This window comes from Chiloscyllium punctatum, chromosome 4 (assembly GCF_047496795.1).
Source record: "Chiloscyllium punctatum isolate Juve2018m chromosome 4, sChiPun1.3, whole genome shotgun sequence".
NCBI classification, from domain to species: domain Eukaryota; kingdom Metazoa; phylum Chordata; class Chondrichthyes; order Orectolobiformes; family Hemiscylliidae; genus Chiloscyllium; species Chiloscyllium punctatum.
Genome location: NC_092742.1, coordinates 79,864,159 through 79,879,997, shown reverse-complemented (window position 1 = coordinate 79,879,997; position 15,839 = coordinate 79,864,159). Strand labels below are relative to the sequence as shown.

Sequence of the window (15,839 nt, the reverse complement as noted above, 5' to 3'; positions counted from 1 at the left end):
AAAGGGACCGAAGGGGCACTATTTTCATGCAGAGGGTGGTGTGTTTATGTAATGAGCTGCCAGGGGAAGTGATGGAGGCTGGTACAATTGGAAGGGTATGTGAATCGGAAAGGGTTTAGAGGAATGTGGGCCAAATGCTGGCAAATGGGACTAGATTACTTTAGGATACCTGGGCAAAGGCTCTGTTTCTGTGCTGTACACCCCTGTATTCTTAGATCATAGAATCCTTACCATCTAGGAACTAGGCAATTTGGCCCATTGAGTCCACAGCAATCCTCTGAAGAGCTCTGCACCCAGGCCCAATTCCCTGCTCTACCCCTGTGATCTGTATTTCCCATGGCTAATGCTGCTAGTCTGCACGACCCTGGATGCTATGAGCTATTTAGTGTGGCCAGTCCGCCTAGCATGTACATCTTTGACTGTGGGAGGAAACCAGAGCACTTGGATGAAACCCATGCAGACATGGAGAGAACGTGCAAACTCCACACAGACAGGCACGCAAAGTGGAATCGAACCCAGTTTCACAGTGCTGCAAAGCAGCAGTGCGAACCACTGAGCCAGTGTAAGCTCTGGATAAAGAGGAGCCTTTTGTAATACCATAGTAGGATTTTCAGAAGGCATTTGGTAAAGTTCCACGTGGAAGTTTTTATGTAAAGCAGGAATTCATGGTGTAGGTGATAACTTAGCAGTATGGATAGAGTATTAGATGGCAGGAAGCAGTAAGTGCATTTGTGGATCCTTTCCTGATTGCTAGGATGTGATGAGTCTTGCAGAGGTGTGTCTGGGACCCGTACTTTTTAGACTTCATGTCAATGACCTAAACGAAGGGAGAGAAATCACAATACCTAAATTTGCAGATGACATAAAGACAGGGAAGTATTTTGTGAAGAAGACATAGGAGGATGCAGACAAATTTTATCATTGATTGAGTGAATGGGAAAAAAAATCTGGCAGTTGGAATATAGTGTAAAAAATGAGAACTTTGACAAAATAAAAGAATTGTATATTGCTTTAACAGTGAACAACATAATGCAGAGGGATCTCAGTGTTCTGGTCCAAGTCTCAAAATACTAGTCTGAAGGTATACCAAGTAATTAAGAAGGCAGTTGTAATGCTTTGCTTTATTACAAGAGGAATTGATCATAAAATCAAACATGTTGTGTGAGACCACATCTTAAATGCTGTGGCAGTTTTTGGTTTCCTTTTTAAGGATATAAATGTGTTGGCAGCATTTCAGAGGAGGTTAATCAGACTGATACCCATAATGAGCGGGTGGACTTGTTTGGAATGGAATTTAGAAGAGTCCAGATTGGCTTGATGGGTCCAGAATTAGGGGATCCTGTTTAAAAATTAATGATCACCCTTTTAGGTCTGAAATGAAACAATGTTTCACTCGGGTTGTGAGACACCAGAATTTCCCAGCTTCAAAAACCGCAGAGGTAGGGTAATTGAATATGTTTAATGTAGATGCGGATGGAATTTTGACACATGTAAGTATCAAAGATATTTGAGACAGCTGGCAATGTTCTTCTGACTATAGTTTCGACTGCGACTGCTGCTCAGCATTACCCCAGTGTACCTCCTGCATTCAAGATTCATGTTTTATCTGAATGCATAAATGGCATTATTTCACTTCAGTGATTGGGACAGAAATCATCGTATAATGGATTAAACAGTGTCCCCTGCCTGGATGTGAAATTGGGCCAACGCATCAGTGCTTGAACAATCTATAAAGCAAACCATTTTTCTTGACAGCAAGCTACAGTTCAACCGCTGCACGTGTTGCACACACTGTCTTGCATTACCAGTAGAAGCGGTTTTCATGGATCACACAGTGCAGTATAATACTGCCTGAAAGCTGAGAAAATTCTTTATAATTGTTCATACAACGCTGGATATTGTTTGAATTTAATAACTTCCACTGGATTGGAAAATCTGCAGGTACTTCAAACTATTGACTTGAATGTTGTCAGAAATGGAATTTTATCATAGAATGGAAGCAGAGTCCCTTTTGTGCAGATAGAGACCATTTTGCCCATCGAGTCTGCATCAACCCTCTGAAGAGCATCTGCCCCTAAACCCTGTACCCTACATTTACCACGGCTAATCCACCTCGCCAGCATCTCCCTGGCCACTAAAAAGGCTTGTTTTTTTGAGTTGATCAATCCACATAACCCGCACGTTTTTGGACTATGGGAGAGGGAACCCATGCAGACGTGAGAATGTGTAACTCCATACAGACAGTCACCCAAGGCTGGAATCGAACACAAGTTCTTGATTCTGTGAGGCAGCAGTGCTCACCACTGTGTCATGCCACATGATTCTGTCCTGCGGCAGCACTGACATTCATGACTAAGACATAACTTGTTACCAAATTTTCAAAATAAACTTAACTTAACTTTCGCACAGTCCAAACACACAAATGATGAAATACAGAAACAGAAGACAAGGCAAGGAAGGGAATCCTGCACTCTGACTCCTTCTAAGACATCCTGGAAGGTCATAAGAGAGTGTGGGACAGGTGTGGGGGTCAGAGTTTGCCATGGGCACACAGAGATGAGATAAAGAGACATATACTTCTTAGTGAACAAGTGTGCAGTAAATATGTCCATTTTAAGAATATGTTCTCCTATTAATTATCAACAAACCTAATAACTCCACAAATACCATGAATTATTTTTTAAAGCAGGTTTAATAGAAGCAAGTAACCGCCTTGAGGAAATTTTAGTGATAGACTTGCTCCTTCAAATCAGGTTGACAGCTCAACCACAGGGTTAACACTTGAAGTGGATGAATGGAAGTAGGGTTAGAAGTGTAAAACAAGTCGTCTTCCCACCCAACCCAAGACACCTGAATTTGGGATTAAAATTAGCTACATTAAAAATTCTAAATAAATAAGATGATGTGACAATCTTACACATTTGTGTATACTACTGCATTGTAGCATAGTTGATTTAGTTAAAACATTCTTGCAGAAATTAGATACTATCTCAGCAGAAGTAGAGATTTGTAAAGAGACAGGTTGGGTGATAGAAATTACAAGACAACAAGTGAGGACCATAAAAGTGAATGGAATGGACACAATGAGGTGGAAGTGTTGAGCAGCTCTTGCTCACTAGGCTATAGGCTAAGTACTGGAAAATGGAATTAGTATAGTTAGATAGTTGCTTTTGACCAGCAGAGATCTGATGGTCTGAAAGACTGGAGATCTCCCTGATTCTCTGACTGCTGCTTTCCTGAAGTTAGACATTTTTCTTCAAGTGGTACGGACCTTGCCACATTTCAAAAAGCCTCCCAATCCATTTGCTGTTCTCCCTCAAGAGAAAATCGGTTCTTTGCAATGTTTGATACACAGCTTCATCTTCTCAAGAGGCCATTTCATAATTTTAGTGCAAACATTTTGTAGTAAAAATCTGAAAAGGTGGAAAGTTATTGCAATATACTTGCATTGAGTGACATGAGTGCACTGTGAGGTCATTAGACTTGGAAGCTCTTTCATTCCAGTTATCATATTTTAGTCATTTGGCGTGAGTAAATATTTTCCAAAGTGGTCTCCCCAATAAAGGGGTCACGACAAATCCACAAATAAATGATGGCATTTTTCTGAGAGTATTTCAGAGCCATTTATTTTTCTAACACATTCAAATGTCTGTTGATGGGAATTTTGACAAGTACAATTTTTAAAATCAAGTCTGCCCCATTTTTCTTAGCAAGTAAAAATGCTGCAGGTTCCATTGTTCAGAAAGATGCCAAGACCCAAATTGAAACACAAAATGCTGCTTTGATTTTCTTGCAGAGTGCTTTGTGCAATATAGGACATTTAAAAAAGTAATTACAGCTTGTACCCGAATCCAAGTGGATGGCCAAATTGCTGTTACCTTTTAGCTGCTCTGAAACATATTGCATGAGAGGTAGTTCTTGTTTTATAGTCATTGAACAAAGTGGGTTATGGTACAAAGAGAAATTAACACCATCTCAGAATCAAAGCTTTGCTGTTGCTTCATTGTGCCATACTTGCAGTGCACAACATCAGCACAGATAAAAACTAAAGGTGGCTTGCACCTTTGTTCTAATGGAACTGCAAGATGCATGATTGGTTTTGGGAAGGAAAGGTATTAATTTTCTCTTCATAACTATAGCTTGTTGGAAGATTGCACAAAACTGTCCAGTATTACAAATTGAAAGGAAATGAAAATAATAATTTCTTTGGTTGGTGTTTGACTGTTAATGCCCTTGGTATACTCTGTTCATAAAACCTAACCTGATCAGGATGGGAGTCAAACATGCAGTAATGTCTTAAAAAGCAGGAAAGCTGAAACAACATGTTTGAAATGCTCAGCAGGTGCAGAACCATCCACAAAGAATGAAACAAAGTTCAAGTTTCAAGTTGATGACATCATCAAAACTGAAAGGCTTTCGCAGTTTTAATAAATGTTTGAGGGCTTGTCACATGGTATTTGAATTAGATTGGGTTCAAATTGGATTTGTTTTGGATTGGATGGAAAGCAGAGGCAGTGAGGATTTGGGTTTGGTGTTTATGAATAATACAGGCAAAGGGAAACTGGACTACACTTAAGGCATGGCACAAGAAACAACAAAAGTCTTCTTGCTAGAGACAGAGATGTCACTGGTTGCACTTAGGGAAATGTTTTGGCAGGTAAACTAGAGGTAGACAGAGTTAACCAAAAATTGGCAGAAATAATTGAGGTATGAGCACAGCACTTGGGTTGAGAGGAAATGTAATAAGGCCAAGTATTTTAAGTCATTAAATGTCTGGGTTGGGTAATGTTCTGTGACAATTGAAGTGGCTAGAGAAAGAAGAAATGCGAGATGGCAGAGAAAAAATTAGGAAAGGGAAATGGGATTTAACAAAAACAGGGAGTAGGAGTGAGAGAATTAGAAGTGTCAGAGAAAAATAAAGCGAGGCAGTGTGAATATTGGCTGAAAGTGGTATGGTTGAAATAGGAGTTAGTGCTGATGCAGGCTCTGGTTTGGAGGATCAGAGTGCTAAAGTTGATGTTGAAAAGGAAATGTTTGTTTCCATAGGCCCTACTAAAACCTAATTAAAAGGACATGGAAGCATACTTCACATTATTTGCGAAAATAGCTGAGAAAATTAATTTGACGGAAGAGGATTGGACAGTACCCTTGCAGAGTAGATTTATAGATGAAGCACAGGAAATTTATGTTTCACTGTCAGAGGCGATTTCTCGAGAATTTCACACCAAGGAAAACTATCTTGAATTAGAGATAGGCACTTTGAAGGAACAGCCTGGGTGAACCAATATTGGATTTGCCAGCATCAAATAAAGTAATTTTGACAGGTTTGGTCAGAGCAGTTAAGGTAAAATCATAAATGAGGTCTTGGGTTCCTCTCTTCGAGGAATTTTAAAAACTCACAACTTCCCATAATAAGAACTCATATTCAGGATAAAGGGTTGCAACTGCTAGGGCAGACAACAATAATAGCAGCCAATTAAGGGTTAATCTGTGAAACTAAGCTTTTCTACTATCACACTCAAATCGGAAAGGGATTGAAAATGGAAAAGTGGAAGGAAGGCAAGTCAGCAACATAAGGAATGACTAATTGGAAATGCCCCAAGGTGGTCATCTCAGTTCGGAAAGGAAAATACTGAGGATGGAGGTGAAAATCAGAACTCAAGGTGTTTCCACTTTAACAAGCGGAGACATTTTGTTCAGGTTACTGGAAGTTGAAAGGGGAACATGTAGCACTTTTCAGAATTTACAAGAATGAGCCTGAAAAGGACACTCAGAAGAAAAAGGTCGTCAATCAGATTGTAGCTTTAACTCCAACTCAGCGACTGAAGATAAATGCTGATTCAAGTGTGAAAGAAATACACAAGGTCACTGAGAAGGGTTCCAGTCAAAGGCAGAATCTAATTTCATAACTGTTCTAAGAAATACAGGTGCTACTCAAACTCTCTTGCTGGAGAAGAGTTTTGTTTTCCCTCCAGAAGGTTCAGTGAAAGCCCAAGTGTTGGCACATGGGATAAGTGGAAAGTCCATCCCAGTCCCATTGTTGTCTGGACTAATGGTAGTCAGGGTCGTTCAGAAGTTACCTCTGGATGGAGTTGAGTTACTTCTGGTCACGGCTTTGCCTATAATCACAGAAAGCCCAGTGAGGCTACACAGACTGAACAGCTGCAGGGTAGGTTCTGGGTATTTTCCCATCATGTGTGGTGTCCAGGGCAATGGGAAAACAAAGTCCATCGTCAGATGTCGCATTAATACCACAAGCAGCTGTTCAAGTAGAATGAAGATTGTTCAAAAGAGATGGTTAGTATGTCTTCACGAGTTGAGACTCTGATCCAGAGTTAACAAAGTTAGCAAAGCCAGCTCCCATTGAAGCTGAGTCTGAAAAGGTTCCAGAGTGCTATTTTTATCAAAACCAGAGTTTTGATGAGGAAGTGGAGACATCTCCACAGACCTGCAGATGGAGAACAGATGGTTGTTCATCAAATAGTGCTATCAGCCAGATATCATACGGAAATATTGTGAGTAGCACATGAAGTTCCTACAGCAGCCATATAGGAATATGGAAAACACTGTCATCAATAAATAAGTGCACAACCAAGATGCCATAAAGTTGTGCAGTTCTGTAACATACGTGAGAAATGTTAGATGCTAGGAAAACATCAATATGTAATCAGCCCAGTACCTGTATGAGTTTTTGAAGAACTATTTAATAGTGTGTTAGTGGATTGTGTTGGGCCATTACCAAAATGAAAGCAGGGCATCAGTTACAAATTATGGACGTGATGACCTGCTTCCCAGAGATTTTCTTTAAAAATGATTTCTGTGAGGGTATGAATGGTCGACTAAAGTATCATCTGATATAAATTTCTAACTTAATGTCCAAAACTTTTCATCAGCAGTTTGGAAGTGAAACAATTGAAGTGAACTGTGTGTTAACCACAAACACAGAGAGCTTTGGAGAGTCCCATCAGATTCTGAAAACTATGGTTACGGCATCCTGTCACAAGATTAGACTTTATTACTTACAACCTGAGATTCTCCAAATGAATTATGGGATTCAGCCAATTTGAAATGGTTTATGGCCATGAATTTAGTTAAATGGATCAGAGAGAAATTCTTAAATGAGGATCAAGAATTTACAATGCTGGATTATGTGTCCATGTTTCTAGAAAGACTCATGTAGGATAGCACAGGAACATCTGAAATTTCACAGGCAAAAATGAAAGCTTGTTCAGGTAAGCATTCAGCAATGAATGTGTTTCAGGTGGGAGATGAAATATTGGTATTGTTGCCTTTACCAAGGTGACCCTTTGTAAAAAGAAATGTTCAGTGGTTCAGATAAAATAGCTCGGAGGAATAGTAAATTAACCTATCTGATAAATAGTTCTAATCCTAGAAAGAATTGCGCCACCTAAACATGCAGAAAAGATAGGGAAGATTGTAAGGAGGAACAAGTGTGTCTCATGATAAGAGTGGTGGAAAATGACTGAGATAATGAGAGTGAGGTAGAAGGAGAGGTAGACACTTCTTAAAGTGAACTTCCTGCAATTCAAGTGAAAATGTTAAACAGTCTTTTCATATTTAGGGAAAGGACAACAGGAAGATCTTGTAAGACTCCTGAGAAAGTAAGTGGTGTTCTATGAGGATGTTCCTAGGTGTTTGACATCAGATAGACATGATGTGGATAGAGGATAGTCAGGACCAATGAAACAATATCCTTATCGGCTGAGCCCAGAGAAACAAGTTCAGGTCAAGACAGAGATGCAGTACGTGCTAGAAAAGCACTGCATTGAACATAGATATATCAGCTGGAATTCATCAGTAGTATTGGTTCTGAAACTGGATGGATCAACTAGACATAGATTATAGAAAGGTGAGTACGGTCACAAAGACAGATTTGTCCCCAATTCCACAGTAGGAAGATCGCATTGATAGATTTGGCAGTGCCTCGTTCCTTGCTCAGACCGATCTATTGAAATGCAAGAACCATTAATATCAAGGGTTAAAGAAATGTCTGCTCTTGACACATCAAATGTGTCAAACCAATGTTGTCTGATGCCCTTTGTGTTCAAGAGCACAGCGGCTACATTCCAGAATATGAATCAAACTGGAGTTTGTAACTACGTAATCTTTCAGATTATGTTATAGTTTATAGTAGCATTTGGGAAGAGCATTTAAGACAAATTGAATACCTGTCTAAGCAATTATGCTTGGCTGGGTTAGTGATAAATTTAACAAAAAGTGAATTTGCAAAAGCAAGAGTGACTTCTGCAGGACATGTGGTTGGACAAGAATAGTGAAAATGAAGGATATAATAGAATTTCTGGTTCCTGAAACTAAGTGAGAAAGTGTAAGATTTTTAGGAATGTGTAAATTTTATTGAAAAATTTGTGCGCAATTTCTGTATGATAGCTATACAATTAACAATTTTGCTAACAAGAAAAGAAAAGCTGTAAGATCAGCAGAATGTCAAAAAGCACTTGAGGAGCTGAAGTTAATCTTAATAAATGAACCACCATTGGGAGGTGTGGTTTAGTCCAGTCCATTACAAAAAAAAATCAGTAAGAAAAGTAATACTTCACCATGGGCAGAAACTTTGAGATTGTTGCCAGCTTTTCAGCTCTTTGATGTCTACATCTTTACAGGGAAACAAGGACACTCTCTAGTTTATACTGAACATAATCCATGAGCATTCAATGAACAGATTAAAAGTCAGAATGTGAGACTATTCAGGTACAGCCTTTTATTGCAATCATTTAAAGTAAAAAAACTGTTCTTATCAATGAAAAAGGTAATATGATTATGGATACATTATCCTGAAAGTAAAATGTCAGATTCAGTTAAAATTTAGGAAATGTCAAGACTTGCCAGCTTGTATAAGGGGAGAAAGAAGAATGAATGGATCTAAGTCTAATATTGTCTTTCTGTATTACGTGTTTATAGTGAAACACATTTTCAAAATGGTGTTTCATTTTACTCAGTGATGGAGGCATGTAAGAACTGTATCTTTTTATTTGTGTCTTTAAAAACTGTAGACTGTAAGGAGAAAGGCCTGTTTTTAAAAACAAGGATTTCACAGCAAGGAATTCGATACTTGTTGTGAACTCCGTATTTTGTGACTACGGGGCCTTGCAATGTGCTGTTCCTAAGGAACCAAGGAGTTGCTTCAAAGTGAAGCTAACTGAGGAGGTTGCAGCTGGTAACGAGTTCCAGAGAGAAAGAGAGAAAGACAGAAAAGTGTGTTGTTGTTGGCAGAAGCTGCCTGTTCTGTGCAGTAAAACATTAGTTTAGGCTAGTTGCCCTTCTTGCAACACTTGCTTAGTTGTGACTTTTGAATTGATAAATCAGAGACATTTTCCAAGTGAATCAGTCACTCTATTTCTTTCAAACCGCTGGAACCAGAGAAAGACAACCAAATACCAAGGGCCTAGCTGATGACCTCAACATCATAAACAGGTAGCAAAGTTATTAAACTGACATTCTTTTTTTTTATCTCCACCAGCAATCTAGTTTTTCTATTTGTTTCTCTGTTTGTTTGTCTCAAAGGGGGATATATAAGGGGATTCAAGTTTCACTTCGTAGTATTATACGTCAATGATTTTTATCTGTTTACTGAAAGTTATAGTACAATTGCTTTCTAGAAATTTCTTATTTAGTACAGACACCTGTGCTTTTTCTAACAGTCTTGGTCTGAAAGTCAGGTAAATTGGGGCATTGTTCATATCTTTTAAAAAACTTTAACATTTAGTATGACCCCAGGAATATTGTGTCTCTGTTTACGGCACACTACCCCAATAGGTCATAACTGTACAGAGGCAATGAAATGAGGGTTAACGGAGACAAGACAAAAGGTGACATCTGATATTGTATTAAAATCACAAAAAGAATGATGTGACAAGGCAATGCAGGGCAGTAAAGGGACAAACAAAGAAACTATAATGGGGCATCCAGAGGATATAGGAATGGTAATTGAGGAATCAGCAACAGCATCTACTGTCTGAGAAAAAGTTAGGGAATCCAAAGTTGAGGCTGTAAAGTTGGAAGGTACAAACTTGTAAGATGTGTTTCTGAAATTTCTGTGGAGCCTCATTCATTTAAAAGGCCATGGACAGACATGTCAAAGTTCACGTGAGAATTAAAACCACAAGCACTGAAAACATGGTCATTGTTGTGAATTGAATAGAGGTGTTCAACACAGCCAACTCTTAAGCTGTATTTGGTCTCCTCAAGGTAATCTAGACCACATCGTGAATAGCAAATGCAGTGTACTGTCTGGCACAAGTACAAGTAAATTGTGGCTTCACTCAGAGAGGAGTGTTTGAGTAATGGGTAAGGAGGAGATGAAAGGGTAAGTGTTGCATCAGTTAATGCACATGCACAGCTTGCACTTCGACCTTGGAATAAAAATTGTATGGAGTAATGAAAGAACTTATTTGGAATATTAGCAACAAGCCCGGAAACTCAGATTAGTATTCCAGCAGTCAAAGGCCCTGGAGAATGCTAATCCCAGTAGACAGTCATTGCCAGTGATGCCAATGATGTCTTGACCATGTTCATTGGATGGTTGAAGGCTATATACCCAAAGAACTGGCAAATAGGCCACACCCCATTGGACAGCTTTTTAATTTAGGAAATTTAGCAGCTGATGTACATTTGACAAATTCCAACAGCAACACAGTGACAGTAAGTTATAAACGGTTTTTTATTTGGGGATATTGACTGAAGGATAAATATTGGGCAGGACACTTGTGTAACTTCATGTTGTCCTCAGATGGATTTTTTTACATCCATGAAAGCAGGCAGATGAGGCCTCCATTTAAATATTTCATTCAAAGTTTGGCACTTCTGACAGTGTAGCCCTTCCCCAGTACTGTACTGGAGTATCAGCTTTCAGTTTTGTGCTGCTGCCTTGGAGAGATATTCTATGGCTGCCACATTTACTTTTGTTTTCAATTGGCTAGGCCAGCATTTATTGCTTATCCCTCACAGCACTGGAGGAAGTGATGTTGAGCTCCCTTCTTGAACTACTGCAGTTCTGGCAGTGTACGGACACTCTCCACGCTTTTAGGGAGGGAGTTCTGGGAATTTCACCCAGCAGCAGTGAAAAGATGGTGATGTATTTCCAAATCGGGATGGAGTGTGGTTTGGAAGGGAACTTGCAAGTGGTGGTGTTCCCATTATCTTCCGCCCTTGTCCTTTTAGGCTTTTTTTAACTTGGGGACACTTTTTTTGTTGTTGTCTTCCTATCATCGTCATCTAAAAGAGTCCTTTCATAAGCTTGGCAAATGAATTTACATGCATTCCAATTTTTGTGGCTTGCGTTATCAAACAGCACAGTTTTAATTGGAGTAGTCTCAACAGTTAATGTACGTTTCTGCTTTTTTAGGTTTGTCGAGTGGCCTATGAGATAATGCAGACGTTACACCCGGATGCTTCGGCGAATTTCCGTTCTCTGGATGACATCTATTACTTTGGTGGGCAAAATGCGCACAATCAGATTGCAATTTACCCTCACAAACCACAGACTACAGAAGAAATTGTACTGGAGCCAGGAGATCTGATTGGTGTAGCGGGCAACCATTGGGATGGTTATTCCAAAGGTATCAATCGAAGGAACGGACGAACAGGACTGTACCCGTCTTACAAAGTGAAGGAAAATATTGAGACTATTAAGTACCCAACCTACCCAGAGGCTGACAATGAGAAGCCACAGTAACTGCAAAGACACTCCACAGCCTCAGTGAATGTATCTTGCCATAGATCTGAAATCCAGCCAACTTGTCATTCAAAATTCTATGGTCTCCACAGATGCATCTGTCTCCCTCCATTGTCCTGCTGTTGATCGTGTTTGGTTGTCTGCCATTAATTCACTGTAATTCACAGTGACTGACACTGCGCCATTTTGCAGGTTAGAGCATGAGCAAATGTGTGTTCAATCATGGTGCCTAACACTCTTTGACCTTTTAAACCTTCTGAAAGAACCACGCCCAGCATTAGTCCTGAGGTGTTCTGAACTCTGGCCTACAAACAGAGGTTGAACATATCAAACACGAGATTTGATCACAAAGACTTAACCTATTCCATGGCCTGTCTGAAGTTCTCACGAGAAGTGATAGAGTACATTTTCTCCTTTCAAGAGTAGACAAAGGGAGGAAGAGTCTGAATAATCCAGTGCACATCCTCATTTCACAGATTTTTGTAAAAGCAAGATCATGGACTGAAACTTTAATACATGACGTTTCCAGACATTGTCTTTGATAACAAAAATAAATAAATCGAAATGAAACCAGTTAAGTCGGTGTTTTTCATCTTTGTGGCAGCATGTTGGGTGTGATGATATTTAACTGTAATGATAACATGGAAAATATCTGACCACTTATGGTCCCCAGTATTTCAGCTACATAGTTTTAAAAAACTATTTGCTGATCAGCTCACGTTGATTAGCATTATTATTTTTACCTGTTGTTATTATATTCGTTAAGTCCAACACTATCTGATCGCAATGTAAGCCTAGTGTTAAAAATTCAAAGTGAAACGTAAAACTATCGATTGAATCATTTATGGTGGATGCCTTTTATTTTGTATTTCTGTGGCAGAGTCATCATTCCTTTTGAGTTCTCTCTGTTTTCTGCCAAATCTTCGGATTTAAAAAGGATGCAACGTTAGCCCAAAATCTGCTTTCCTCCATCTTCTGGCTTCTTAGCATATCTAACAACTGATAGTAGGTTGTAGGTTTCCATTTATTTGAGCTGGAGCCTCGACAGTGAGTTGACCTGATCACACAGAAACATAGAAGATAGGAGCACGGGGAGGCCACCTGTTTCACATTGCACGTGCTAATGTTGACAGTGATTTGATTATCCCTATACTTTGTTTATATTCACCTGCTATGCCTCAATATATGCATATCTGTTCTTTAAGTTACTAATACCTTATAGAAACACAAAAGATAGGAGCTGGAGGAGGCCACTTAGTCCTTCGAACCTGCTCTGCCATTCATCATGTTCGTGGTTGATCATCCAACTCAATAGCCTAATCCTGCTTTCTCTCCATAACCTTTGATCCCATTCGCCCCAAGCATTATATCTATCCGCCTCTCGATGTTTTGGTGTCAACTATTTGCTGTGTTAATGAATTCCACAGGCTTACCACTCTTTTTGTGTGAAGAATTGTCTCTTCATCTTTGTCCTAAATGGTCCACCCCCAATCCTCAGACTGCAACCACTCGTTCTGGATGCACCCACCATCGGGAACATCCTCCTTGCATCTGTCCTATCTAGTCCTGTTGGAATTTTCGAAGTCTCTTTGAAATCCCCTGGACTTGTCTGAACTCCAGCAAAAAATAATCCTAACCTAGTCAGTCAATCTCCCCTCCTACGTCAGTCCCACCATCCCTTGAATCAGCCTGGTAAACATTCACTGCACTCGCTCAAGAGCAAGAGCATCCTTCTTCAGAAAAGGAGACCAAAACTGCACATGATACTCTAGGTGTGCCCTCACCAAGGCCCGGTATAACTACAATAACACACCCCTGCTCCTGAAATCAAAACCTCTCACACTGAAGGCCAACATACCATTTGCCTTCTTTTCCACCTGCTGCACCTGCATGCTTACCTTCAGCGACTGGTGCACAAGGATACCCTGGTTCCACTGCACACTCCCCTATCCCAATTTACAGCCATTCAGGGAGTGATTTGCCACCTTGTTTTTGTTTCCAAAGTGAATAACCTCATATTTATCCAAATTGCATCTGCCATTGTTTTCCCCACTCATCCAACCTGTCCAGATTATGTTTAAGGACCTCTGCATCCTTGTCACAGTTCACCCTCCCACCCAACTTGGTATCATCTGCAAACTTTGAGACGTTACATTTTGTTCCCTCATCCAAATCATCCTAGTACCATACCATACAGTGGGGTCCTCGCACCGATCCCTGTGGGACCCCACTCGTTACTGCCTGCCAATTTGAATAGGATTCATTAATTCCTACGCTTTCTTTCCTCTCTGCCATCCATCTCAATACACTGCCCCCAATCCCATATGCTTTAACTTTGCACAATCATCTCTTACGTGCAACTTTTTCAAATGTTTTCAGAAAGTCCAAATATACCACATCGACTGGCTCCCCCAATCAACTCTACAAGTTACGTCTTCATAGAATTCCAACAGATTTGTCAAGCATGATTTCGTCTTCGTATATCCACGCTGACTCTCTCTGATTCTGCCACTGCTTTCTGAGTGCTCCGACATAAAGTCTCATTCAAAACCATTGCTGTGTACAACTGTAGCACAGCTGAATGGAATATTTTCAGGAGCAGCCAGCTTATTTCCCTTCTATAGCCTAGTTTGACTGATATGTTAATGGTGGCATTTTTATATTCACCCAGGCTGAGATGAATAATCTAAGCACAGGCACCCAATGCAGGGATGGGCAAGTGGATCAGAGGACCTCCTTGTGAGCCAACACCTGCTTGGCCAAAGTGGCCATGAACTGATCCAGGCAGCAGACTATGGAGGAGATTCATTGTGCCTGACTGTTCTCCTCTGTATCACGTCACACTCTGGTATCTGGTGAGAGGGAACACACAGTGCTCACTGGCACAACAGATATTGGTGGGCACCGCAGGGGCTGGAGTGCATCATCACCACAGATCATGTTATTTAGATTTGGTAAGTTTTCATTCACTTTATATAAGTTTCTGTTAACTGTTTGGTTATGTTTTTGTTACAGGTTTTGCAGAGTATATTAAGCTGACTTTTGGTTTACTCTGAAAGAGTAGTCTGGAGTCAAATGACAGGTTAGCTTGTTGCATTGACTCCAAATGGATCAGTCACTCATTGTCCTAACACACTGAGCCATTTGGAACCTCCACGTTTATATGTAATCTGTGCAGGTAACCCATGGTATTGCTCACAGATATTGGTTCGTTGTTGAATAGTGAAAAGACCACACACGGCACTGCAGTTGTGAAACTTGTGAGGATAAACTGTCCCTGTATAGCCAGTACAGATTCTAATTCCTGTAACCAGGAACCAATTGAGATAACTGAGTTACCCTTTGATACAGGAATGTTGCAGACTGGAAGATGCCTTTGAGTTTCAAGCTCCAGGTCAAAAGAGAAGACAATAACAATTTCAACTGGATATTTTCCCTATCTTTTCTTTTAATGTTTTCCACATTTCGAACTAAGACTCTCCAACTTGAATGTTTGCAATGACTAATTTCCCACAGTATCACTCACAAAGTGTTTATGCTGCAAAATATGGAACATAATTATAGACCCACTGCTTGCAGTCATTGAATAAACCCAAAGGCATAGTTTGCGGAGTATTTTAACGAGTGTGCTATTTTTGTGTTTAAATTCCACCATTATGTAAATATAGGCTTTTACAGCTCAGAAGGGAGCCATTTAGGCCTTTGTATCTGTACTAGCTTTTGGAAGATCTATCCTGTTTATCCCTCAACTCATTACCAATCTAGTGAATCTCATCTGTACCCAATGTAGGGCCTTGAAATCCTTTCTAAACTGCGATTCCCAGAATTATTAGTTAGCCGAAGCCTAACTAATAGATTTAACATACTTCTCTTAATCTAGCCAAGTACTTCAGGTGCATATACACTGAATTAACTGTATCAACTGATAGCTCTTTTCAAGGGCAACTAGGGACGAGTAGCAAAAGCTGACCCAGCCAGCAATGTTCACATCCCGTGAAAGAACAAGGAAAATAGATCGCATCTGTTTTATGAGTCATTTTGTCAATTTGCCCTACACCTTCAACTATTTCCATATTAAACACCCAACTCATTCTGTGCCTGCATCCCCTTCAACATTGGTACTTAT

The 15,839-nt window shown here is 39.9% G+C and overlaps 1 protein-coding gene across 14 annotated transcripts in view; it reads left to right on the top strand.

Annotated features, from left to right (window-relative positions):
* LOC140476467 (alpha-(1,6)-fucosyltransferase) overlaps positions 1–12,291 on the top strand; it is a 741,369-nt gene extending 729,078 nt beyond the window's left edge. For all 14 annotated transcript variants that reach the window (XM_072569145.1, XM_072569143.1, XM_072569136.1 and 11 more), the window contains one exon: positions 11,384–12,291. In XM_072569145.1, the coding sequence (XP_072425246.1) occupies positions 11,384–11,713 (330 nt within the window). In that variant the 3' untranslated portion in view covers positions 11,714–12,291. The remainder of the gene's footprint in view (positions 1–11,383) is intronic.
* Positions 12,292–15,839: the final 3,548 nt, after the last annotated feature.